Source organism: Glycine soja, chromosome 15 (genome assembly GCF_004193775.1).
Source record: "Glycine soja cultivar W05 chromosome 15, ASM419377v2, whole genome shotgun sequence".
NCBI lineage: Eukaryota > Viridiplantae > Streptophyta > Magnoliopsida > Fabales > Fabaceae > Glycine > Glycine soja.
This window is the reverse complement of record NC_041016.1, coordinates 45,111,330-45,138,875: the sequence shown is the minus strand read 5'-3', so window position 1 is coordinate 45,138,875 and position 27,546 is coordinate 45,111,330. Positions and strand designations below refer to the sequence as shown.

The window sequence follows — 27,546 nt, the reverse complement described above, 5'->3', positions numbered from 1 at the left end:
GCTTTAGTTCAACGATTAAGCCGCTAATATCATGAAAGGAGTCTTTATGCTTTCTTCAAAAATAGACAAACTATTTTGTAAGTACAATGGTTTCCATACATGAAAGTGTGTAGAGAATGCTCACATCAATAATGTGGACTTAACATTGGTTGAAAGTGTGAGGATTCCCTACATGAAAAAATTACCACCATATTACATCTCGAATGCATGTGGTTTGATGCGCAATTGACTTTCAATTTTCAAAGACTATTTTTCAGACTAGATGTCTTAGATGTGCAATGCAAGCCACACAAAAGTTACATGCTTGTATTTTTTTTTTCAAATAGAAACTTCCATATAAAATATTATGCATGAATCTATATGGAGATTGTGTTTAACTATTTTTTGATTTTTCAAAATCTTTCATGCCAAATAAAAATGAGAATCGCTCAAGATCTATGAGTTATTGGAAAAAGCCAAATATACTTTGATAAAAATCCTAAGGGTATAAACATAGCTTCGCTGATGTTGAAGAATGAATTTTTGCACAATAAATTAAAATGGAAATAATGTACATGCATATAGAACCTCTACATGTGGGTACATCTCCATGTTCATTTATTGTGCAAATTTGGTTCATTTGGCTTAGTAATGTCATGTTTATCATTCTTAGAATTTTTGTCATAGTACATTTGGCTTTTTCCAATGACTGATTGATCTTTAGCCGTCCATTCATTCTATTCAACATAAAGGATTTTGAAAAATAAAAAAATAGATAAACACAATAATCTCCATATTGATTTATTCATAATAGTTTATAAGAAAGTTTCTTTTAGTAAACTAATATAACAAAAATATGATTTTTCTTTGGGAAAATTGTATTGCACATATGGGACTTCAGGATAGAAAATAAGTTTTTTTTTAAGCAAAAGTCAAATGCACATGGCCACATTTATCCAAGATGTATATGGTTGCATGGAATCCTAAAACTTTTAGCATATGATAAGTCCACATTATTGATGTGAACCCTCTCTATCATATCTTTAGGAAGGTTATTCTACTTACAAAATCGATTGTCAATTCTTGAAGAAAGTATAAAGACCACCTCTCTGATATTACCAACTTGATAATTGAGAACAAAGGCTCAAGATTCTTCAATGTACTCTAAGATTTTTTTGCTAAGTAAACAAAAATTAGATTAACTACAAAAGCTAACTAGTAATGTGTTAAAAAAATAAACCTCTTCTCAACCTTGCATTTTGTAATGGAAGAAAACAAAATAAAATATGCAATGAGAAAGAAAAAGTTGCAGACAATAATATAAATGAAGACAGGAGATCATCAATGTAATTGTGGTTAAGTTCTGGTGTTTCTGCTCTTAATTCTTAGCATACGAAGCCCATCCATTATATTCAAAATAAATTTTTTAATTGTTATTCAAGAACTTTCTAATTATTGAAAAGTATGTATGGACACATATTTTTGCAACAGATCTACTTGGCATTTTTCGAAGTAGTTTCATTATGTTACTACTTCACTCTTAATTTTCTTTAGTTTTCATGAACGTATGCATCGTGGAATGGAGGTCCCATGGAATTTTCACTTGGATTCTTTTTGGTGAAAATGACAACACCATCAAAGCCGCATAATTCCTTTTTTAATTATTTACATTCTGCATCTCTATTAACTTTAAATTAACTACTAAATTTTCACAAGTTAGTATAATGTCACATAAGGAAATCTAAACATTTGTTTGCAGTGTGTTTCCTCAATTTTTCTTTTCTGCGAATGATAAAGAGAAAATCATCTTTCTTTTATTTGTTTTTTGTCTGCAAGTTCCATTTTCTACTCACTATTTCTTTTGCCAGATCGGTTGCGAGTTGTATGTTTGGTGAAATGCCCTAATAAACTTTGGGTTTTCTAATTTTCAAAATCACAATGTGTTCCTTTTGTCATGACACCCTTGTTATCTTAGTGTACCTACGGTTTTATTAACAGTGCTTTATTATTTTTCCTTACCACTCATTTTCTGAAATGTGTGGTCTATGTTGTTCATGTGGTGAGATTATTCCACCATGTTTTTATATATGGTTATATGTGTCTTATAATTTTGAAAAAGTTCACAAAATATGAATACATTTTTACCTTGGTTGGCTTTAGGAAGCGTGTTTTCTTTTAATGTTTTGTTGTGTTATGCATTACGATGCCTGATTCTCCTTATCTTTGACATGCATGATACTAATGTTGAGATTCAAAATGACTTGACTTGAATGGCTTAAGCACTATTTTCTATTATATTATTTTAATTTTAGTTGTCCACTACATTAGAAGAGTTGTATAAATTATCTTTTCAATCAAATAGGTTGTATCAGTTGATCAAAGTATAGTAAATATGGTGTGCACATGCATGTAAAAGCTTGGAGTTGCATTAGTGCTAAGGTTTCTGGTTTTAGTTACTCCATATTGTCGACAATTAACTTGGGGTCCAGTCTTCATGATTTTTAAGTTTAATGTGCTAAGTTGTTTCAATTTTCAAAGACTATTTTTCAGCCTAGATGTCTTAGATGTGCAAGGCAAGCCACACAAAAGTTACATGCTTGTATTATTTTTTTCAAATAGAAACTTCCATATAAAATATTATGCATGAATCTATATGGAGATTGTGTTTAACTATTTTTTGATTTTTCAAAATCTTTCATGCTAAATAAAAATGAGAATCGCTCAAGATCTATGAGTTATTGGAAAAAGCCAAATATACTTTGATAAAAATCCTAAGGGTATAAACATAGCTTCGCTGATGTTGAAGAATGAATTTTTGCACAATAAATTAAAATGGAAATAATGTACATGCATATAGAACCTCTACATGTGGGTACATCTCCATGTTCATTTATTGTGCAAATTTGGTTCATTTGGCTTAGTAATGTCATGTTTATCATTCTTAGGATTTTTGTCATAGTACATTTGGCTTTTTCCAATGACTGATTGATCTTTAGCCGTCCATTCATTCTATTCAACATAAAGGATTTTGAAAAATAAAAAAATAGATAAACACAATAATCTCCATATTGATTTATTCATAATAGTTTATAAGAAAGTTTCTTTTAGTAAACTAATATAACAAAAATATGATTTTTCTTTGGGAAAATTGTATTGCACATATGGGACTTCAGGATAGAAAATAAGTTTTTTTTAAGCAAAAGTCAAATGCACATGGCCACATGTATCCAAGATGTATATGGTTGAATGGAATCCTAAAACTTTTAGCATATGATAAGTCCACATTATTGATGTGAACCCTCTCTATCATATCTTTAGGAAGGTTATTCTACTTACAAAATCGATTGTCAATTCTTGAAGAAAGTATAAAGACCACCTCTCTGATATTACCAACTTGATAATTGAGAACAAAGGCTCAAGATTCTTCAATGTACTCTCTGATTTTTTTGCTAAGTAAAGAAAAATTAGATTAACTACAAAAGCTAACTAGTAATGTGTTAAAAAAAAAAAACCTCTTTTCAACCTTGCATTTTGTAATGGAAGAAAACAAATTAAAATATGCAATGATAAAGAAAAAGTTGCAGACAATAATATAAAAGAAAACAGGAGATCATCAATGTAATTGTGATTAAGTTCTGGTGTTTCTGCTCTTATTTCTTAGCATATGAAGCCCATCCATTATTTTCAAAATAAATTTTTTAATTGTTATTCAAGAACTTTCTAATTATTGAAAAGTATGTATGGACACATATTTTTGCAACAGATCTACTTGGCATTTTTCGAAGTAGTTTCATTATGTTACTACTTCACTCTTAATTTTCTTTAGTTTTCATGAACGTATGCATCGTGGAATGGAGGTCCCATGGAATTTTCACTTGGATTCTTTTTGGTGAAAATGACAACACCATCAAAGCCGCATAATTCCTTTTTTAATTATTTACATTCTGCATCTCTATTAACTTTAAATTAACTACTAAATTTTCACAAGTTAGTATAATGTCACATAAGGAAATCTAAACATTTGTTTGCAGTGTGTTTCCTCAATTTTTCTTTTCTGCGAATCATAAAGAGAAAATCATCTTTCTTTTATTTGTTTTTTGTCTGCAAGTTCCATTTTCTACTCACTATTTCTTTTGCCAGATCGGTTGCGAGTTGTATGTTTGGTGAAATGCCCTAATAAACTTTGGGTTTTCTAATTTTCAAAATCACAATGTGTTCCTTTTGTCATGACACCCTTGTTATCTTAGTGTACCTACGGTTTTATTAACAGTGCTTTATTATTTTTCCTTACCACTCATTTTCTGAAATGTGTGGTCTATGTTGTTCATGTGGTGAGATTATTCCACCATGTTTTTATATATGGTTATATGTGTCTTATAATTTTGAAAAAGTTCACAAAATATGAATACATTTTTACCTTGGTTGGCTTTAGGAAGCGTGTTTTCTTTTAATGTTTTGTTGTGTTATGCATTACGATGCCTGATTCTCCTTATCTTTGACATGCATGATACTATTGATGAGATTCAAAATGACTTGACTTGAATGGCTTAAGCACTATTTTCTATTATATTATTTTAATTTTAGTTGTCCACTACATTAGAAGAGTTGTATAAATTATCTTTTCAATCAAATAGGTTGTATCAGTTGATCAAAGTATAGTAAATATGGTGTGCACATGCATGTAAAAGCTTGGAGTTGCATTAGTGCTAAGGTTTCTGGTTTTAGTTACTCCATATTGTCGACAATTAACTTGGGGTCCAGTCTTCATGATTTTTAAGTTTAATGTGCTAAGTTGTTTCAATTTTCAAAGACTATTTTTCAGCCTAGATGTCTTAGATGTGCAAGGCAAGCCACACAAAAGTTACATGTTTGTATTATTTTTTTCAAATAGAAACTTCCATATAAAATATTATGCATGAATCTATATGGAGATTGTGTTTAACTATTTTTTTGATTTTTCAAAATCTTTCATGCTAAATAAAAATGAGAGAATCGCTCAAGATCTATGAGTTATTGGAAAAAGCCAAATATACTTTGATAAAAATCCTAAGGGTATAAACATAGCTTCGCTGATGTTGAAGAATGAATTTTTGCACAATAAATTAAAATGGAAATAATGTACATGCATATAGAACCTCTACATGTGGGTACATCTCCATGTTCATTTATTGTGCAAATTTGGTTCATTTGGCTTAGTAATGTCATGTTTATCATTCTTAGGATTTTTGTCATAGTACATTTGGCTTTTTCCAATGACTGATTGATCTTTAGCCGTCCATTCATTCTATTCAACATAAAGGATTTTGAAAAATAAAAAAATAGATAAACACAATAATCTCCATATTGATTTATTCATAATAGTTTATAAGAAAGTTTCTTTTAGTAAACTAATATAACAAAAATATGATTTTTCTTTGGGAAAATTGTATTGCACATATGGGACTTCAGGATAGAAAATAAGTTTTTTTTAAGCAAAAGTCAAATGCACATGGCCACATGTATCCAAGATGTATATGGTTGAATGGAATCCTAAAACTTTTAGCATATGATAAGTCCACATTATTGATGTGAACCCTCTCTATCATATCTTTAGGAAGGTTGTTCTACTTACAAAATCGATTGTCAATTCTTGAAGAAAGTATAAAGACCACCTCTCTGATATTACCAACTTGATAATTGAGAACAAAGGCTCAAGATTCTTCAATGTACTCTAAGATTTTTTTGCTAAGTAAACAAAAATTAGATTAACTACAAAAGCTAACTAGTAATGTGTTAAAAAAAAAAAACCTCTTCTCAACCTTGCATTTTGTAATGGAAGAAAACAAATTAAAATATGCAATGATAAAGAAAAAGTTGCAGACAATAATATAAAAGAAGACAGGAGATCATCAATGTAATTGTGGTTAAGTTCTGGTGTTTCTGCTCTTATTTCTTAGCATACGAAGCCCATCCATTATATTCAAAATAAATTTTTTAATTGTTATTCAAGAACTTTCTAATTATTGAAAAGTATGTATGGCCACATATTTTTGCAACAGATCTACTTGCCATTTTTCGAAGTAGTTTCATTATGTTACTACTTCACTCTTAATTTTCTTTAGTTTTCATGAACGTATGCATCGTGGAATGGAGGTCCCATGGAATTTTCACTTGGATTCTTTTTGGTGAAAATGACTACACCATCAAAGCCGCATAATTCCTTTTTTAATTCTTTACATTCTGCATCTCTATTAACTTTAAATTAACTGCTAAATTTTCACAAGTTAGTATAATGTCACATAAGGAAATCTAAACATTTGTTTGCAGTGTGTTTCCTCAATTTTCCTTTTCTGCGAATCATAAAGAGAAAATCATCTTTCTTTTATTTGTTTTTTGTCTGCAAGTTCCATTTTCTACTCACTATTTCTTTTGCCAGATCGGTTGCGAGTTGTATGTTTGGTGAAATGCCCTAATAAACTTTGGGTTTTCTAATTTTCAAAATCACAATGTGATGGAAGTTTGCTTGTGGAGCTTCTATGGAGGCTGGATCTTTGAGCTTCAATGAGGTCCTTCAATGGTGATTTTTCACCATGGAGATGCAGCGGAAGGCAAAGGAGAAGAGGATAGGGGAGGCACCATCCACTAGGGAATAAGCCAAGGAAGAAGGAGCTTCACCACCAAGAATTGCCTTGGATAAGAAGCTTGAAGAGGATCCTTTAATGGAGGAAAAGAAAGAGAGAAGGGGGGAGCACGAAATTGAAGGAATAAAAGAAGGAAAGAAGTGGAACTTTGAAGTGTATCTCATAAGACTTTCATTCATCAAAGTTACAACAAGTGTTACACATGCTTCTATTTATAGACTAGGTAGCTTCCTTGAGAAGCTTTCGTGGGAAAACTTCCTTGAGAAGCTTCTTTGAGAAAACTTCCTTGAGAAGCTAGAGCTTAGCTACACACACCCCTCTCATAACTAAGCTCACCTCCTTGAGAAGCTTCCTTAAGAAGATTCGTAAAGTAGCTAGAGCTTAGCTACACATACCTCTCTAATAGCTAAGCTCACCTCCTTGAGATGAGAAGCTACAGCTTAGCTACACACCCCCTATAATAGCTAAGCTCACCCCCATGACAAAAAACATGAAAATAAAAAAAAAAGTCCTTATTACAAAGACAACTCAAAATGCCCCGAAATACAAGGCTAAAACCCTATACTACTAGAATGGCCAAAATACAAGACCTTGACGAAGGAAAAACCTATTCTAATATTTACAAAGACAAGCGGGCTCATACTTAGCCCATGGGCTCGAAATCTACACTAAGGCTCATGAGAACCCTAGGGCCTTTCCTTGGATCTCTAGCCCAATCTACTTGGAGTCTTCTAACCAATGCCCTTGCGGGGTAGGATTGCATCACAATGTGTTCCTTTTGTCATGACACCCTTGTTATTTTAGTGTACCTACGGTTTTATTAACAGTGCTTTATTATTTTTCCTTACCACTCATTTTCTGAAATGTGTGGTCTATGTTGTTCATGTGGTGAGATTGTTCCACCATGTTTTATATATGGTTATATGTGTCTTATAATTTTGAAAAAGTTCACGAAATATGAATACATTTTTACCTTGGTTGGCTTTAGGAAGCATGTTTTCTTTTAATGTTTTGTTGTGTTATGCATTACGATGCCTGATTCTCCTTATCTTTGACATGCATGATACTAATGATGAGATTCAAAATGACTTGACTTGAATGGCTTAAGCACTATATTCTATTATATTATTTTAATTTTAGTTGTCCACTACATTAGAAGAGTTGTATAAATTATCTTTTCAATCAAATAGATTGTATCAGTTGATCAAAGTATAGTAAATATGGTGTGCACATGCATGTAAAAGCTTGGAGTTGCAATAGTGCTAAGGTTTCTGGTTTTAGTTACTCCATATTGTTGACAATTAATGTGGGGTCCAGTCTTCATGATTTTTAAGTTTAATGTGCTAAGTTGTTTCGATTTTCAAAGACTATTTTTCAGCCTAGATGTCTTAGGTGTGCAAGGCAAGCCACACAAAAGTTACATGCTTGTATTATTTTTTTCAAATAGAAACTTCCATATAAAATATTATGCATGAATCTATATGGAGATTGTGTTTAACTATTTTTTTTATTTTTCAAAATCTTTCATGCTAAATAAAAATGAGAGAATCGCTCAAGATCTATGAGTTATTGGAAAAAGCCAAATTTACTTTGATAAAAATCCTAAGGGTATAAACATAGCTTCGCTGATGTTGAAGAAGGAATTTTTGCACAATAAATTAAAATGGAAATAATGTACATGCATATAGAACCTCTACATGTGGGTACATCTCCATGTTCATTTATTGTGCAAAATTGGTTCATTTGGCTTAGTAAAGTCATGTTTATCATTCTTAGGATTTTTGTCATAGTACATTTGGCTTTTTCCAATGACTGATTGATCTTTAGCCGTCCATTCATTCTATTCAACATAAAGGATTTTGAAAAATAAAAAAATAGATAAACACAATAATCTCCATATTGATTTATTCATAATAGTTTATAAGAAAGTTTCTTTTAGTAAACTAATATAACAAAAATATGATTTTTCTTTGGGAAAATTGCATTGCACATATGGGACTTCTGGATAGAAAATAAGTTTTTTTTAAGCAAAAGTCAAATGCACATGGCCACATGTATCCAAGATGTATATGGTTGCATGGAATCCTAAAACTTTTAGCATATGATAAGTCCACATTATTGATGTGAACCCTCTCTATCATATCTTTAGGAAGGTTATTCTACTTACAAAATCGATTGTCAATTCTTGAAGAAAGTATAAAGACCACCTCTCTGATATTACCAACTTGATAATTGAGAACAAAGGCTGAAGATTCTGCAATGTACTCTAAGATTTTTTTGCTAAGTAAACAAAAATTAGATTAACTACAAAAGCTAACTAGCACTATTAGAAAATATGCTTTCTTCATCGGTTATTTATGACTTTCAACATTTGTTTTTGAACCGATGTTGAAAGTACCGACGTTGATAGTATTATCGTTAACATCGGTTTTTAAAAAACCGATGTTAACGTAAAATTACCAACATCGGTTATATAAATAACCGATGTTGCTAATTTGAATTAAACCCAAAAGATGTATATTAATGTTGAAAGTTAACATCGATTTTTACAAAAAACCGATGTTAACGAATGTGTTAATGTTGACAGTTAACATCGGTTTTCTGTAAAAAAAAAACTGATGTTAACGAATGTGTTAATGTTGACAGTTAACATCGGTTTTCTGTAAAAAAATCAATGTTAACGTTAGTCAACATCGGTTTTCTGTAAAAAACCGATGTTCAGGAATTTTTTTAAAATAATGTCTCTGTTTTTACAAAAAAACCAAAATTTAACCTATAAATTTAAAATCAGATCACACAGCACACAACATATATAATTTGCATTCTGCTTTCAAATAGGTTTTTGCAAAAAGCTAGCTATCAACAAAGGTTATTCAATGTTAAAATGAAACAACAATTGTAAAAAATGTAATGCAAAGTATGTAAACTAATTAAGTAACCTAAAGTTACATAGTTGCCTAACATCCTATGTTTGATTTCTAACTTTTAGATAATACTGTGCCCACTGGATGCGAAGCGCCTTGAATCTCTCTACTTCCAATGGTCTAACTTCATTAAAATGCTGCATGATCAAATAAAAAAATAAATTAATAATGTAATAACAATTATAAGAAAACCAACTTTGTTTGAAATAAACAATTACCGTCTCCCAATTATTCCTGAAAGATCCTAAGATTATCGTGGACATCCAGTGCATCACGTAGTAGCCACATTCAGTGATTCCTTTTTGTCTATTACACTAAATACATAATGAAATTTGGATATTAATTAATCATTAACTACAATTAGTGTACACACACATAAAATATATATAAGTAAAAGTTTTATTTAAATCACGTACCTTAACAACAATCCACCTAGCAGCAGCCTTGGATTTAGGTTATGGAGTATCAATAAGTCCTTTCAAAGCACTAGTGTTGAATATGAGGAACATTAAAATATTGATGTTGTTGAGTTATGCCAATGAAAATGTATTGAAAACAATATTGACATGTTAATTATTCCCTTAAGGTAGTTGTCTGGCCTGTTATGTAAAGAACAAAACCAGACAACTAGGTTTTCCTTAGGCAGAATGACGACCATTTGCCAGTGTCCGTTGTAGTAGAGACGAATATGGGTTATTGTAGTAGTATGGATTATTTAAATTCAATTGTTGTGTTTGACTTACCCATTTAAGTAGGCTCCAAGATAAACATCTCATTTTGAACTTTGTATCCAACTCTTGATGTAACTTTTGGATTCAAATTGTGATTGTCCAGATCTCTGAATGGACTATGGCTCGAGGAATCCATACACATCAGAATTCCCCGCTCGCACACTTGTCTCAATCAGATGGCTGTGTTGTTAAGCCAAAGTTAATTATGTATGAATTTAAAACAATTGCTTTGGTAATTAACAATAATCTAAAATGACTTACAGAATCCACAATTGTATAACAGATATGCTGAGACATTGACCACCGTGTGCAATTTCAGAGAGATCTTCGTGCTTTATATACAACGAGAAATTTTGATTAAACACCCCGAATATGGTAGCATCCCACATAACCTGGAGAGGCTTCAAAAACAGTTGTGGGATGGTCTATGTCATCAGGTACAGGGGATCATCGACCTCTTCATTCGGGCTTTCTGGAGGTTTTGCTGGAGACACAGCTTCCTGTTGATCAAACATAGTTAATTAACAAGTTTTGATTACAATGAACAAATTAATTGAAAAAATAAACATATAATCAAAGTAAAATATATTTTCTGATAAACGCTTCACAAGATGTGTTGGCCAAGCAAGGAAGGTGTTAAGTGCCTGCCCCACTAAGGTAACCTCGTCAGTGGGTACAGGAACGAGAGCCTCTGCATCTTTAACCTCCTCAACACAACCTTCACTTGGCCATGCAACAAAGGGATGTTGTGAACTGTTGTGGATCCCTCATAAAGTCTTCCTAGGGCAACCAGGCGGGAAGGATTTTCTTCAATGTATAGCCCGCATTTGTCTGAGTCACCCGTCCCAGGATCGATCCCTGAGGGAGTAACACAACTCTCGTTTGTGCTGACACGAGGACCTGAGGGACCAACCTCTGGCTCTAGAGGTAGTGCAAGTCCCTGTGATTGCATCTGAGACTGAAATTGGGACTACATCTGGCTAAAGGATGCCATCAGCTTTCAAGTCACTTTTTCTGTGATTGACTCCTTTAGTTGGTCTCTGATTTGTTGGGTCAACTGTTGTAGGTCTTCAGGATGCATGGAGGAAGAACTATGGGACGTTCGTGAAGCCGATCCAAAGTATTGCTTTATGGTGACACCGGCTCCAACAGCACGAGCACGGCCAGGGTGCTCTGGTCGCCCAATGGCAGCAATCAGGATATCTTGACGTCCATGGGGGACGAATGATCCCTGTGACGCCTGCTCGTCCAAAGAATCTTGTACCGAACACATATTTGTCCAAGGAATTCACAGAATACACAAAGATAATTATAATTATTAATTAAAAATGACTTACAATCCTGTCAGCTATTTCCTTTGTTGCCTTAGACGTCATCTGTCCAGTTTTCTTCGTGCGGGCCATCTTCCACTTCACGTGGCGTCTGATGGGAGATGGAGGGTCAATGATGCTCTCAGTGCTTCCAGACTGGGCAGCTTCTTCCAGTCTTTTCTTTGTCTTCTCAGCCATGAGCTTTTGTTCTAAATATTTATAACCCTCACGAGACAATACGTGGGGGGCAGTGTTTTGCTTCTGGATGGCTTGTGCCTTTTTCCGCACATCCTGCAAAAGTTTAACATTAATGAAAATGATTATTACAATGAATTATAAGAAGTGATTTTGTTGTGGAAAACAACTAAAATGACAAAGTACATACCTCCCATGAGGAATCTTTGTGGGTCTGACAAAACTGGGCCCATTTCTCCTTGCTAATGCCATATTTTTCACAGACAATGTCGTCCACACCGTCCTTGTCGGCTGCAAGTGCCTATTTTCAAGTCAAGTCAGATTTAAACTGCCTCTAGTGCTCGCCGACAGTCTGAAGAATTTTCTTCTTTGTCCTAATGTCAGAAGCTTCAGGGATTTCAAATTCTGCCTGACAAACAATAAATTAGGTTTTATTGTAAGTAAATAACAAATTTAGACTATTAAAGAAAATCAATGAAGAAACTCAAATACCTGAATATCCTCCCATATCAAATCCTTCTGACCAGTAGGGACTTCCTTCCAGGTGTCATATGTCACGTCGACCTTATCACGAGCGACAATCCCCAAATATGTTCTGAATTTCTTCTTGTGGGGACCGTCGGCCTTGCCGGTAGCAGGATCGACGTTGACCATAGGTCTTTTTGCCCCAGGTGGTCTAGTGGCCAATGATCGTAGCTGTGTCGCCTTGCGTGTCCGCTTCAACGTAAATAGAGACACTGATGCGTCTGCAGGAGGAGGAGGAAGAGGAAGAGGAGGAGGAGGCGAGGCAGGTGGAGTAGCCATGGTCCTTTAAATAGAAAAAGTTGAGTTAGTTAATATTATCAAAAACCATTGTATGAGTTATGTAAATGAATGTACCGAAATGAAATACTATATTAGGAAATTACGTTAGACGATGTTAATTAATTCTCCTTCATCATGATCATTATGATTAGCATGAACGTCATCAGCTTCTTCTCCAACGTTGTTAGAAGTCATTTGTGTAGACAAAGGACTAACATAAGTGTCCATGTATGAATCATCATCTTCTACATTAACACCAATTGTTTTCTCGTGTAGAACCACAAACCACCTTTCATCACAAGGGTCTTGCACATAAAATACTTGCTTAGCTTGTTCTGCCATGATGAAAGGGTCATTATGGTAAACTAGTTTCTTTAGGTCTACCAACGTAAATCCTCTATCATAAGTCCGCACACCGGTGTTGTTGTCAACCCACTTACATTTGAAAACACAAACAGTAAATTTGACATAGTTAAGCTCCCATATTTCATCAATGAAGCCAAAGTAAGGGATTGAAGCTACACAGGGATTGTCATCATGTACAATTGCAAAGTGTTGAGATTCAGCCCTTAGGGTGACCCCCCTGTTTTGCATTGTACTTTTGTCGTCTTGTGCTTTTGTGTAAAAGGAATACTTGTTTATGTCGTATCCTTGCCAAGTTATAACATTTCTCTTAGGCCCATGAGCTAGCTTTCTTAATGTTTTAGAAGCATTTTTGTCAGCAAAGATTGTATCTTTAAACCAATCAGAGAAAGTCTTGTAATGATTTTTCAAGACCCAGTTCTTTGACATTTTTGGATTACTTTGTTTGACTAAACGTTCATGCTGAACTATGTATGGCAAAACTTCATTGTTGTTGTTCAACACATACAAGTGATCTTGTAACAAATCTTCTACACTTGGAGTGATAACATGCAGTTCTCTTGAACCCTTACCGCCCACTCTGTCGCTGTGGTGAGACTCAGGAAGGCCAACAGGTTTAGCCTTTTCAATGTACTCTGAACAAAATTCAACGGCTTCTTCTGCGATTTACCTTTCAATAATAGATGCTTCTAGAAGATGTAGATTCTTGGTATACCCTTTTAAGATCTTCATGTAGCGCTCAACCGGGTACATCCAGCACAGATAAACAGGACCACAACATTTGATTTCTCTGACCAGGTGAACAATTAAGTGGACCATGATGTCAAAGAAAGCAGGAGGAAAATACATCTCCAACTGGCATAGTATAATTACAGCCTCGTTTTCCAGGTCATCAAACTTGACCGGATCAAGGACTTTGCTACATATGGCATTGAAGTAAAAGCACAGGCGAGTTATGGCTAACTTGACTTTGTAAGGAAAAATTTCTCGTATGGCCACGACTAAAAATTGTTGCATCAACATGTGACAATCATGAGACTTTAACCCCACCAGCTTAAGCTCCTTGAACTGCACAAGGCTCTTAATATTTGAAGAGTATCCTTGTGGGACTTTAACCCGGTGCAGACACTAGAACAAACTGATCTTCTCCTTTCTGGATAAAATATGACAAGCTGGAGGCAAGTATATTTTTTTACCATCAGACCTTGGATGCAACTGCGATTGTATGCCCATGTCAGCTAGATCTTGACGGATATTTAGACCATCTTTCGTCTTGCCCTGAATGTTAAGGAGTGTCCCAATGACACTGTCACATACATTTTTCTCTACATGCATAACATCAATACAATATCTAACATCTAGATCAAACCAGTACGGAAGATCAAAGAAAATGGATCTCTTCTTCCATATGCAACTCTTACTTTTATCCTTCTTTTGGGTCTTTCCAAATATAGTATTAAGGTGTTCAACCCGCTGGAAGACCTGCTCACCAGTTAATGGTATCCGCGCAGTTTCGTGCTCTTGACTTCCATTAAAAGTTTTTTTCAATCTTCTGTAAGGGTGATGAGCTTTTAGAAAATGGCGATGTCTAGTATACACTATTTTTCTACCATGTTTCAGTTGTATGTAGCTTGTGTCTTCTTCACAGATGGGGCATGCATGATGACCCTTAACACTGTAACCGCTAAGATTCCCATATGCTGGAAAGTCATTAATGGTACAAAAAAGCATTGCACGCATTTGAAAAGTCTCCTTGCGAAACCCATCAAACACTAAAACCCCCTCATCCCACAACTTTCTCAGGTCTTCAATCAACGGACTTAGATAAACATCAATGTCATTTCCTGGTTGTCTTGGGCCCGATATCATCATAGACAACATCATGTATTTTCGCTTCATGCACAACCAAGGCGGAAAATTGTAAATTACTAGTAGAAGTGGCCATGAACTGTGTTGAGTTCTTAAATTGCCATATGGATTCATTCCATCACTGGCTAGTCCAAGCCTAGAATTTCTTGCCTCTTTGCCGAAATCTGGATACAAACTATTAATCTTCTTCCATTGGGGGCAATCAGTTGGATGACGGACCATTCCATCAGATTTTCTCCCATTTGCATGCCAGGTAAGATCTTTTGCGTCATCCTCATTAGCAAATAAACGCTTAAACCTTGGAATGATGGCAAGATACCACAACACCTTCGCTGGAGGGCCCTTCTTTGAGTTTTCATTAGAACTGCAGTCCTCATCATCCTTCACCTTGTACCGTGACACCCCACACCTAGGGCATTTCAACATTTCTTCAAATTCATGTCTGTACAGTATGCAATCATTAGGGCAAGCATGAATCTTCTGATACTCCATACCCATCGGACACAATATCTTTTTGGCCTGATAGTAGCTTTTTGGCAATGTGTTATCCTGTGGAAGCAGATCGTGCACTATTTGAAGCAATGAAGTAAAGCTTTTGTCACTCCATCCATATCTGGCCTTGACAATTAACCAAACTTAACACCACCGACAATAGCGTCAAGGAATTGTTGCACCCCGGATACAAAGGCTTCGTTGAGTAACTCTGCAATCTTTCATACACAGGGGCATGTGCCTGCTGGAAAGACTCTTGTCCAAGGTCACGAATCATATCCTCCAAGCGATCTCCCATTTCTACATCAAACGGTTCGGATTGTTGCCCACTCTGCATGTCTGTCATTTCACCATGCCATATCCACGTCGTATAATTTCTCTTAATTTCATAACACAACAGATGCTCTCCTATGTCATCCAGTATTTGTCGTCTTCTGTTCAAACAATTGATGCAAGGACAATAATATTTTCCATCTTCATCCGGTTGACCTCTTTCTGAAGCAAATTGTAAGAATTGCTCGACGCCTTCCTCATATTCTGGGCTGATGCGACTTTCATTCATCCAACTTCGATCCATCTAAGTAATAACTCGGTCATACTCTCAAAGTTATTTGAAGCATGAAAATCTCACTTTTTTATTATAGGTGTGGCCCTATCCCATTCGGGAAGACCGTCTTTTATGGTAGCTTCATATATCAGGGTTAATTCTATTTTGTTAAATTTGACAAAATTTTGGCAGCATTTCGCATTGGTCTCCAAGTACACGACATGAAATCAGTGAAATTAATTTCCCGATAATTAAGTAGGCACTCAGAGAATAACTAGAAATGCATTACCGAAATTTCATCAAATTAAACAAAATAATTTTAACCTTAACACATGAATCTACCATAAAAATATTAGTCTTCCCAAACTGTCCAAACGGACAATTCAAGATTGAATACAATGATTAATGCGAACTGTCCGCAAGAATCATTGCATCCAATCTCAAACGAGAATCTAAGGTTGACTCATCATGAACACAATTTATATAGCATATATCAATTGTCATTAATGACAGTGAACACGTAATAAAAATATTTATTGGTAACAAACATTTGTACCTGTGATGATGAGCAGCATGGTCCAAAATGAAAGCAAGAATCAAAGAAATAACTGAATGAACACCTACATCAATCAACATTCCGAAAATCAAATATCAATATGAATGCTACACTCAGAAGCAAAACTAATAAATAGGTGTTGATCAAAATAAATTTTATTTATTTTTTACTTATATCTAAGTCTAAAGGAAATACACTAATTTGTTATGGCCCAACCAGTACTCTTTTTTTACTATCCAAAAACAGAGTTTAGTAAATATGTATGGTTAGTGTAAGTTTTTACATTGTCAATCTATTAAATTCATGTTTAATTTAATTTTTAAGTTTTTTTTAATACATTTAATTTTTAAGTTATTATTATAAAAAATTATGTAAAAAACTTTTACAATTCTACACATTTATTCTTAAAAAAATCCCAAATAACAATTCATAGTATATACTAGTATAATTGATTGTAAGTAAACATTTATTCTTAAAAAAATCCCAAATAACAATAACGATTTTCCGAGTTGCATCTCTTGCTATTTGGTTTCCCATCAGAGAGTTTATGTGTGGTTTCTGTTTTCTATTCAAGGTTAATTTTATATTGTATTTGGTTTTGCAATTGTAAAGTTTCCCACGACACAGAATGTGAATTGACTTATATTGAGGGGCATTGAGGGGCAGTGTACGATGTTTGTTAAACCGCTCCATCTTGTGAAGGTTATAATGGTGGACTTTGTAGTTTTGATATGGCTGAGTCGTTGGCTTTGTGATAGAGTTACAAGTACATTACTTCACAATTTTTGACTTGGAATTGGCCTGTCTCCAACCTTTGTTAAATCATCTCATTAAAATAAAAAAACAATAAGATCGATGCTCTAAATTTTAATTGCCTAGTCTATTTACCTAACTGGGAAATGAATTCAAGGAACCATTCAACTCCAATTTCGTTAAATTATTTAATTGGGTTATTGAAGGTTGTATTGTACGTGACGCAGTATAATTTTATTGGGCTCTCTAATTTACCTGTGTTTTTCCCTGTATATTCCCTTTCTCTACTGCTAATGATGGTCCAATTTAATTACAGCATATCTGGGTTGCTTGTCGGTGGTATAATATAAACCTCATGACCTTTTCTTTTGAATGTTACATAATATCGCATAATATTTTACAACAATTCTAATAAGACATGAAAAGAGAAAAGAAAAAAATATATAAATGTCCACCCCATGTTGGAGGGGATAGGGAGCAAAGGAAAGAGAAAGAAAATAATTGATATGATATGTGAAATAAATAAATCATATAATAAGAAATGTAAATAGAGGTAAAAAAAAATGAGATATAACTGAACTATAAAAAAAGTAAAATGTATGTTTATAATGACTTGAAAAATAATATATGATGTTAATTAAGGAGAAAGATAAAAAGTGAAAAAAAATAAAGTAAAGATATGTTATAAACAAAGTATTATAAAAAAAGTTGGAGAAAAGAAATGGAGGGAGGACAAAACGTACGTACATGCATTCAAGCTAGTATACCCTACGTTGCTGGTTATCATTATTAACTCGACGAAATAATATGAAAGATGTGAAATATGACGAATTAATTTGATCATATTGACTTCATGAAGGTAGCACGCCATTTGTATGCAAAATTCATTTGAATTTTTCTGTTAAGATTTAGGAAGTAATAATGGACAATAGTAAGATGAAACAGGGCGTAATGATAGCTTCATATTCTGGTTTGATTGCTCAAATAAAAACAAAAACAAAATTTTTTGAAAAAAAATATTTTTTATCGCCAAAATTACTTGCTTTCATTTTCATACATTAAAAAATATTGTTAAAATATACGATACATTAAGCTATTTTTCTTCTTTCTTTTACGCATGTTTTTTTTTTGTTAAGTGGTTAAGTCCTAAGATGTGGCTTTTGTTTAGTGGTTAAGTTTTGCTTGTTGACTTTAATAGTTTTAATTTCTGCCTTATATGGTGGTTAATCATTGGACTTCTGGTTCAGCTTTTGTCTAGAGTGATTTATTGTTGATGGTTAAACTTTGATAACTTATACATTTATTAGGTGGTTAAGCTTTGAAGTTCTAGTCATTATTTACGTTTCAACTTTGTTCCATATATTTTCGGCATTTTCTATTTTATTCTCTTAAAAAAATCCCAAATAACAATAACTACACATTTATTCATATTAAAAGTGAATTGAGGTGTTTGTAGAATTAATTTTGAATTAACATGGTTCTATAGAATTGATTGTAAGTAAACATAAGTTTGTAGTATATAATATGATTATTGTTTGGAAATTTGCTACCAAAACTGATTTTGTGGGCAATTACTAAAATGACTTGAGTTCAAGAGTACACATTGAACAAATAGCATGACTAATAATACGACTCAAGTTAGTGTTGATTCAAAAGCTATTTCTAAGAGCTTCAAATTCAATGAAAAGTCTAAAACTTAGAATCATGTTTTTAAAACAATGTTAAATTAAATATCATAGCTAATAAAAAATAATGTTTAACCCATCCTAAGTTCAAGATAAGACATGATCCAAAGTCCAAACGCACCTTATATAGATATGCTCACTGTATTAATTCATTGGCAGTGGTGACAGGTGTAGGCTGCAGAGGAAACACTTATTGATCACATTGAGATGTTTGTTAGATGAACACGTGTAGTTGATGAGGCTGCAAGTGCAACACAGTTGGTTTCACAAGTCAGAAACTTCATTTATTGCATTCAATTTGATTTTTTGGTACCACAATTTTGACTTGTTTAGAGCTTACCTGAGAATAGGAGGGCAACCTGGTACTAAGTAGTAAAATACACTTTGACAAATGAGCGTAATGTTGCTAGAATTGAACTGTGCAAAAATATAATATCGAGTTTAATAGAAAACACTTTCATAGAAAAGAATACATATTCATTCAAGGAAGTCGTAATCACCCACGACGAGTAACCCATGACGAGTAACAAGACTATGCTTTGAACAGAGTTTAGGAAAGGATTAAGACTTTTAAATTCAGTTCCAATTAGATGTGGCCTAATGCTTCATCATTCAAATCGATAAGCCAATAATAGCTCTACCAGAGGACAATGTGGCCTAATGCTTCATCATTCAAACTTCTAACACCGTATTCCACTATCCTTCCTTTGGGACCGGCAAAGACACCAAGAAAGAACGAAAATGCAAAAATCTAAATTTAAATGTGTTCTTTGTTTTTAAACTAAGAAATAAAAAACATATATAAACAGTCAACCTTGACGAGCTTCATGGTGAGTCGAAGATGAAGACTTGGTTGCGCTCTCTATTCTCTTTTCTGTGAAGCAATATAGAGAAGAAGAAAAAAAAAGTGTAAAAATTTTCTTTTGCACAAATTAATATAATAATGCAGAAATTTAGATGACAATAGCAATGATGCAGTTCAGCAAAGACGAAGACTTACCTTGGGTGGCCACCACGATGGCAGTGAGGGTTTTAGGGCAAAAAATTAAAAGTGAGAGTGAGACAGATGAAGAGAAGAAGAAGCGGTTCCTTTGTAAGGGCTTAAGGGATAATTTTGTGATTTTGAATTTTGAATTTCCAATCAAAGTAGAGAAAGTATTATTGAAAATAAATTTATTGTCTTAAAATTAATTCTATATCTGCACTTTTTTTCTTCTTTTACAAAAAAATATGATTTTTTCTCGTTTACCTTAATTTTTTTTCGGTTTGCATACTTCAATAGTTTAATTTGATAAAATTAATAAATCAATTTTATAAAATTATGTTGCCAACAAACTATGTCAGCGTATTGTTTTTTCTTTCACGAAAGTAAGCGTAAATCAAGTAATTGATAAATATTTTTATTAAAAATTATGTTGAGGATATTATCAAAGCATATTAAAAGTACTTTATTCTTTAATAAAATTAATTACTATAAATTATATATAAAAATATATATTTATTTAATCATTATGACTTTTAATTATGTAACAATAAATATTCATCTCACGTAATGCACATATTAAAATACTTGTTAAATTAAAAAGATTGTTTTAAACACATTAAATGTATTTTCTTTTTTCATACTTTTTTTTATAGAATACTAGGGAAACTTAGTTACTACGTGCTTGTATAACCCACATACTACAAGTGTAGTATTTTATTTTTTATATGAAAATTTTAAAATTAATTTTTAACATGTTTTATTTTAAAATCTTAATATAATTAATTTGACACAGAAAATTATAAGAAAAAGTAACCGGTGGTTTTACTGAAGGAATAAAATACTATTGATAAAATGTAAAAATTAAATGTAGTTTGAATAGATGAAGGGAGAAATGTAAGCCACATTCTCCCATACCCTTTTTTTATAATTAGTTAAAATTTATAATTTTAGTAGGTCTCACTTTTAAAGAAGGAGACAAGTGAGACTCATAAAAAAATTATTGAAAGAAAAAGAAAAAATCATTACATGACGAAAAATAAGTCATAAAAAATTGGTGATTTTTAATGAATTTGTTAAAATTTTATATTGTCATTTAATTATAAAATTTCATGTATCTGTATGAAAAGTTGGCCGACTTTAACCATTATTTGCAACGTATCCTTGAGTTAACTTTATGCATAATTTTCATGACAACATAATCAATTTTTAGATAGTAATTTGGATCAGAATTTACAAAATTAATTTTAAATGGAATTGGTTTTGCATATTTGATTTTGATTTTGGGTGATATAATTCATGTTTAGAGATTTTTATTTTTAACACAAGTTAATAATAAAATTCAATATATATTTTTTTATCTAACATGTGATAGTCTCAATGTTTATCATAACATCATTTTGTCAAACAAATAAAGTTGACGGCAAAATCTAAAGATAATAAAGAAAAGTTTGAAGACTTTGACAAGCAAAATATTTGTTCAAATATTAAAATTATAATTTAAAAAAAATAGAGACTGAAAATAATTAATCCGAAATGCTTTTTCTTTGTTTCTTCTTTCCTAAATGAGTATTAAAATATATTTAATAGAGTATTAAAATAACTTTTGACAAAAAAAATTCATCACTATTTAAATATAATTCTTTTTCTTTGTTTCTTCTTTCCTAAATAATTTTTTTATTAAATTTATTAACAAAAAATTCACATAATTAACAAATGAGGTTAAAAATACTTAAAAAAATGACAGATGTAACAAAAATAAATTAAATGTGGATTATAATTAACTCTAAATTTAAAGACTTAAAACATAATTTTCGTGTCACGAAAATATTTTTATTTTTGTTCTAAAAAATTTGTCTAAAAATAATGAAAATATAATTTTTTATAAATCCTACAAATATATGTAAAACAATCAAAAGAAATATAATTTTTTTATTTTTATAATAATTAAATAAAAATAAATTAATAATAAATTTTAATTTTTTTACGATATAATTATTTTTACCAACATTCTATAAAAATTCTATAAAAGTTAAACTCTATTATTAAAAACAGTTTTTTTTTCAAATTAACTAATATCAAATAATTTATATAAATGTGTGTTATATTTAAATGATAATCATGAAATAATAAAATTAAAATTACGAAATTCATTTTAAAAATTTACTTTAATTTTTAAATGCTTACCTTTTGAATTTATAATTGCTTATTAATTATTATATTTTTTTAATTAAAATATAATTAATAACGCAATATATGATTTTTTTAAAAATATATAAATAATTAAAAAAAGTTTATGTTAACATCGGTTTTTTGAAAAACCGATGTTAACATATCATACGTTAACATCGGTTTTTCAAAAACCGATGTTAACTAATGATGTTAACATCGGTTTTTCAAAAACCGATGTTAACGTGTATGCATTAACATCGGTGTTTTGGAAAACCGATGTTAACATCATTAGTTAACATCGATTTTTGAAAAAATCGATGTTTAGAAGGATACTTTATTTACAAATATGTCACCGCGTTTAACTTAACATAATTTTTGTCCAAAACCGATGTTAATAAGCCGATGTTAAAACTGCTTTTTGTAGTAGTGTAGTAATGTTTTAAAAAAAAAACTCTCCTCAACCTTGCATTTTGTAATGGAAGAAAACAAATTAAAATATGCAATGATAAAGAAAAAGTTGCAGACAATAATATAAAAGAAGACAGGAGATCATCAATGTAATTGTGGTTAAGTTCTAGGGTTTCTGCTCTTATTTCTTAGCATACGAAGCCCATCCATTATATTCAAAATAATTTTTTAATTGTTATTCAAGAACTTTCTAATTATTGAAAAATATGTATGGACACATATTTTTCAACAGATCTACTTGGCATTTTTTGAAGTAGTTTCATTATGTTACTACTTCACTCTTAATTTTCTTTAGTTTTCAACAAGGTATGCATCGTGGAATGGAGGTCCCATGGAATTTTCACTTGATTCTTTTTGGTGAAAATGACAACACCATCAAAGCCGCATAATTCTTTTTTTAATTATTTACATTCTGCATCTCTATTAACTTTAAATTATCTGCTAAATTTTCACTAGTTAGTATAGTGTCACATAAGGAAATCTAAACATTTGTTTGCAGTGTGTTTCCTCAATTTTTCTATTCTGCGAATGATAAAGAGAAAATCATCTTTCTTTTATTTGTTTTTTGTCTTCAAGTTCCATTTTCTACTCACTATTTCTTTTGCCAGATCGGTTGCGAGTTGTATGTTTGGTGAAATGCCCTAATAAACTTTGGGTTTTCTAATTTTCAAAATCACAATGTGTTCCTTTTGTCATGACACCCTTGTTATCTTAGTGCACCTACGGTTTTATTAACAGTGCTTTATTATTTTTCCTTACCACTAATTTTCTGAAATAATGTGTGGTCTGTGTTGTGCATGTGGTGAGATTGTTCCACCATGTTTTTATATATGGTTATATGTGTCTTATAATTTTGAAAAAGTTCACGAAATATGAATACATTTTTACCTTGGTTGGCTTTAGGAAGCATGTTTTCTTTTAATGTTTTGTTGTGTTATGCATTACGATGCCTGATTTTCCTTATCTTTGACATGCATGATACTAATGGTGAGATTCAAAATGACTTGATTTGAATGGCTTAAGCAGTATTTTCTATTATATTATTTTAATTTTAGTTGTCCACTACATTAGAAGAGTAGCATAAATTATCTTTTCAATCAAATAGATTGTATCAGTTGATCAAAGTATAGTAAATATGGTGTGCACATGCATGTAAAAGCTTGGAGTTGCAATAGTGCTAAGGTTTCTGGTTTTAGTTACTCCATATTGTCGACAATTAACTTGGGGTCCTGTCTTCATGATTTTTAAGTTTAATGTGCTAAGTTGTTTCAAGTTTGGTCTTTGGCAAGTGTGTACAAAGATATTCATGACCCGCTGATTAATAGGAAACGTTCAACACCTATAGGATATGAAGAGACTTTTAGTGTATTGCTAAATTGCTGATTTCTTAATATGATGCAAGGCTAACTCAATGATGTCTACTCCAATATCAATGATATAGAGTCTTGGGAAATTGAGGGTTTTTGCTTAAAAAAATTCAAATACTGAAAGTTTTATTTCCTTAATATCTTGGTTCTATAAAGATTCCAATAAACAAGAAGAAAAGAGACACTTATCTTCAAATAATTATATTGTCTCTTACATTGAAGAATTCAAATAAAAGGTCGATTCTTTTTTGTTAGTTCCTATCACTTTATATATTTTTGGTTGTTCAGACCTTACTATGAAAAGAGCTCATTTTCTTGAAGCCAATTTTGTTTTGATTAATGAATAACCAAGTTTAGTTAATTTCCATGCTTACTGTATCCTTTTTCATGTGTTATTATTATGCAATAATGTTTTTGTTGAGAGCAGTGATCCCCATGTTACTTTGAAAGCAAAGACCTGTAACTTGTGCTTGAAATGACTCTTAGAATTACGCATTGTTGGCTGAAGGCCAACTAAGTATTAAAATTTCATACATTATATATTTGATTTGAAATAATTTTTCTAAAAATTAAATAATTATTAAATAAAAGACATTTAAATTTATTATTTTTTGTGTTTTTCAATTCGACCTCCCTTTAAAAGAACAACAATAATTAAAACTGAGTTGGTCTTTTGCCAACACTGTGTTATTTCTAGTGGCGTTCCATGCCTCATTTATTAATATTTGGTTTCTAAGTAGTGTGTGGGCACCACTGCTCCCAAAGACAACATTTTTCATAGTAATAAAGTAACACTCTTAAAAACTGACATAGCCTTTTACTAAAATTGTGTTATTATTGCTAGTGTCGTTTCATGCCTAAGTTACTAATCCCTCTTTTCTAAGAACCATGTGAGCAGCTGTTAGGAGCAAAAGGAGGGGGGAGAAAACTACACTACTTGGTTTCGAGGACCAAGACCTCCTTACAAACTAATTTTCTAAATTCTTCTCTCTCTGCCTTATTCATTGATTCCTAGAGCTTTTATACACAATTGCATGTCTACAGTCCCACTACAATAACTGCTACAATAACCACTACAATAACCGCTATAATAATCACTACAATAACCGCACCCCCACTACAATAACCACTACTAGAATTATAACTACCCCTATGACAGGTTTTCATGGCAGAGCATCTTCTTCCTAATATTCCCTAGCCCATCAAAAACACCTTGTCCTCAAGGTGTTGGGTGTAGAAAACAGAACCTGGATCCCAAATGAAAATGGGTGTAAGAATTAGTGCCTGAAGATGATTGCGGAGACAGAGCCCTTTGGCAGCGACGAATAATGGCATCAAGTTTGGGTAATGGAAGTTTGGGTACCATGGTATTCAGTATCCGAATAATGGCATCAAGTTTGGAAGTAATGGAAGTTTGGGCTACAACGATTTTGGCCATGGTTGCCTCGAGGTGATCCACGCAGGTGGCAAAAAGTTCGGTGTCCGCCATTGAAGAGCGGCAGGTCGGACCAATTGTTAGGAGCAGAGGGAGGGGGAGAAAACTACACTACTTGGTTTCGAGGACCAAGACCTCCTTACAAACTAATTTTCTAAATTCTTCTCTCTCTGCCTTATTCATTGATTCCTAGAGCTTTTATTACACAATTGCATGTATGTAGTCCCACTACAATAACTACTACAATAACCACTACAATAACCACTACAATAACCACTATAATAACCACTACAATAATCACACCCCCACTACAATAACCGCTACTAGAATGATAACTACCCCTATGACAGGTTTCCATGGCAGAGCATCTTCTTCCTAACAGCAGCACTATTCTCAACAACAATGTTTTTTCATAATAATAATGTACAAAATTTTAATACATAGTTGGCCTTCAGCCAACAGTGCGTACTTCCAAGCATCATTTCATGCGCGAGTTACAGATTTTTGCTTTCTAATTAGTTACATATGGGGATCACCACTCTCAATCAAAACGTTATTGCATAATAATAACACATGCAAAAGGAATTAATAAGGATGGAAATTAACTAAACTTGGTTATTTATAGATAAAAACAAAATTGGCTTCAAGAAAATGAGCTCTCCCACAAGGCCAGATGTTAGTACCTTCAACATCTACTCAACCAAGCAACTTATACCTAAAACCTCCAAAAATATTGAAAAGTTAACATATTAAAGAATTGAAACTTTTAAGTTTTCATAGTGAGGTCTGAACAACCAAAAATATATAAAGTGATAGGAACTAACAAAAAAGAATCAACATTTTTATTTGAATTCTTCAATGTAGGAGACACTACAATTATTTGCAGATAAGTGTCTCTTTTCTTCTTGTTTAATAGAATCTTCACTGAACCAAGATATTAATGAAATAAAAATTTCAATATTTGAATTTTTTTATAAGAAAAAACCCTCTATTTTCGAGGACTCTATATCATTGATATTGGAGTAGATATCATCGAGTTAGCCTTGCATCAGATTCAGAAATCAGTAGTTTAGCAATACACCAAAAGTCTCTTCATATCCTATAGGTGTTGAATCGTTCCTATTAATCAACATGCATATCTTTTTACACATTTGCCAAAGACCAAACTTGAAACAGGTTGGCACATTAAACTTAAATATCATAAAGACAGGACCCCAAGTTAATTGTCGACAATATGGATTAACTAAAACCAGAAACCTTAGCACTATTGCATCTCGAAGCTTTTACATGCATGTGCACACCATATTTACTAATCTTAGATCAACTGATGCAATCTATTTGATTGAAAAGATAATTTATACTACTCTTATAATGTAGTGTACAACTAAAAAAAATAATATAATAGAAAATAGTGCTTAAGCCATTCAAGTCAAGTCATTTTGAATCTCATCATTAGTATCATACATCTATACGTGTCAAAGAGAAGGAGAAACATGCATGGTAATGCATAACACAACAAAACATTATAAGAAAACATGCTTTCTAAACCCAACCAAGGTAAAAATGTTTTCATATTTCATGAAATAGCATGGCTTCCTATGGTGGAACAATGATATTAATTTGGTGAGTAAGTCTTGAGAATGTTTGGTTGATTGTTTTTCTGAATTTGAAAATATTACTCGAAATACACAAATGGTCTCATGAATGGAACGACTTCCTATGCTAAGAAATAAGAGTAGAAACACCTCTACTTTACCATAATTACCATGATGACCTCCTTTCTTCTATTATAGTATTGAAGGTAACTTTTTCTTTACCATTGCAGATTTTAATTTGTTTTATTCCATTATAAAATGCAAGGTTGAGAAGAGTTTGTTTTTTCAACAAATAACTAGTTGCCCTTGGTAGTTGATCTAAGTTGTGTTTACATAGCAAAAACAAAAGCTTAGACTATATTGTAGAATCTTGAGCCTTTGTTCTCAATGATTAAGTTGGTCTTATCATAGAGGTGGTCTTTATGCTTTCTTCAAATATTGAGAATCCATTTTGTAAGTACAATGTTTTTCCTAAAGATATGATCGAGGCTTCACATCAATAATGTGGACTTATCATTTACTAAAACTATTAGGATTCCAGACAAGGAAAAATTACCACCATATACATCTTGTGTAACACCCAATTTTTGCATAATGTAAATTAAAAAAGATTCTATTTAAAAATAAATAGAGTTTTAGGAAAATAATGAGATTTTCGTAATTAAATAAATAAGAAAAAATAATTTTATTACTTAAAAT

At 32.1% G+C, this 27,546-nt stretch overlaps 1 protein-coding gene and 2 long non-coding RNA genes across 4 annotated transcripts in view; all 3 read right to left on the bottom strand.

Annotated features, from left to right (window-relative positions):
- Nucleotides 1-10,118: 10,118 nt before the first annotated feature.
- On the bottom strand, nucleotides 10,119-11,848 carry LOC114386760. The gene is made up of 3 exons (XR_003661179.1): nucleotides 11,592-11,848; nucleotides 10,516-10,754; nucleotides 10,119-10,434 (listed from the first exon to the last, which is right to left on the bottom strand). It is a non-coding gene; the product is annotated as an uncharacterized LOC114386760 (long non-coding RNA).
- A 107-nt stretch (nucleotides 11,849-11,955) lies between these two features.
- On the bottom strand, nucleotides 11,956-12,563 carry LOC114386862. The gene is made up of 2 exons (XM_028346918.1): nucleotides 12,252-12,563; nucleotides 11,956-12,168 (listed from the first exon to the last, which is right to left on the bottom strand). Exons 1-2 carry the CDS (start codon nucleotides 12,561-12,563, stop codon nucleotides 12,094-12,096), a joined length of 387 nt encoding a protein of 128 aa, XP_028202719.1. The 3' UTR covers nucleotides 11,956-12,093.
- A 6,605-nt stretch (nucleotides 12,564-19,168) lies between these two features.
- LOC114387425 overlaps nucleotides 19,169-27,546 on the bottom strand; it is a 67,787-nt gene continuing 59,409 nt past the window's right edge. Inside the window, exons 1-3 of one of the 2 annotated variants that reach the window (XR_003661308.1) lie at nucleotides 19,829-19,947; nucleotides 19,643-19,702; nucleotides 19,169-19,245 (exon numbers count right to left, since the gene is read on the bottom strand). This is a non-coding gene — a long non-coding RNA (uncharacterized LOC114387425). Of the gene's footprint in view, nucleotides 19,246-19,642; nucleotides 19,703-19,828; nucleotides 19,948-27,546 lie in introns of those variants that run through there. The other variant, XR_003661309.1, reaches the window with a different exon arrangement.

Coding starts and splice junctions, on each gene's coding strand:
- LOC114386862 (XM_028346918.1), bottom strand. CDS start 12,563: ATGGCTACTCCACCTGCCTCGCCTCCTCCTCCTCTTCCTCTTCCTCCT. Junction 12,169..12,251: donor TGATATGGGAGGATATTCAG/GTATTTGAGTTT, acceptor ATTGTTTGTCAG/GCAGAATTTGAAATCCCTGA.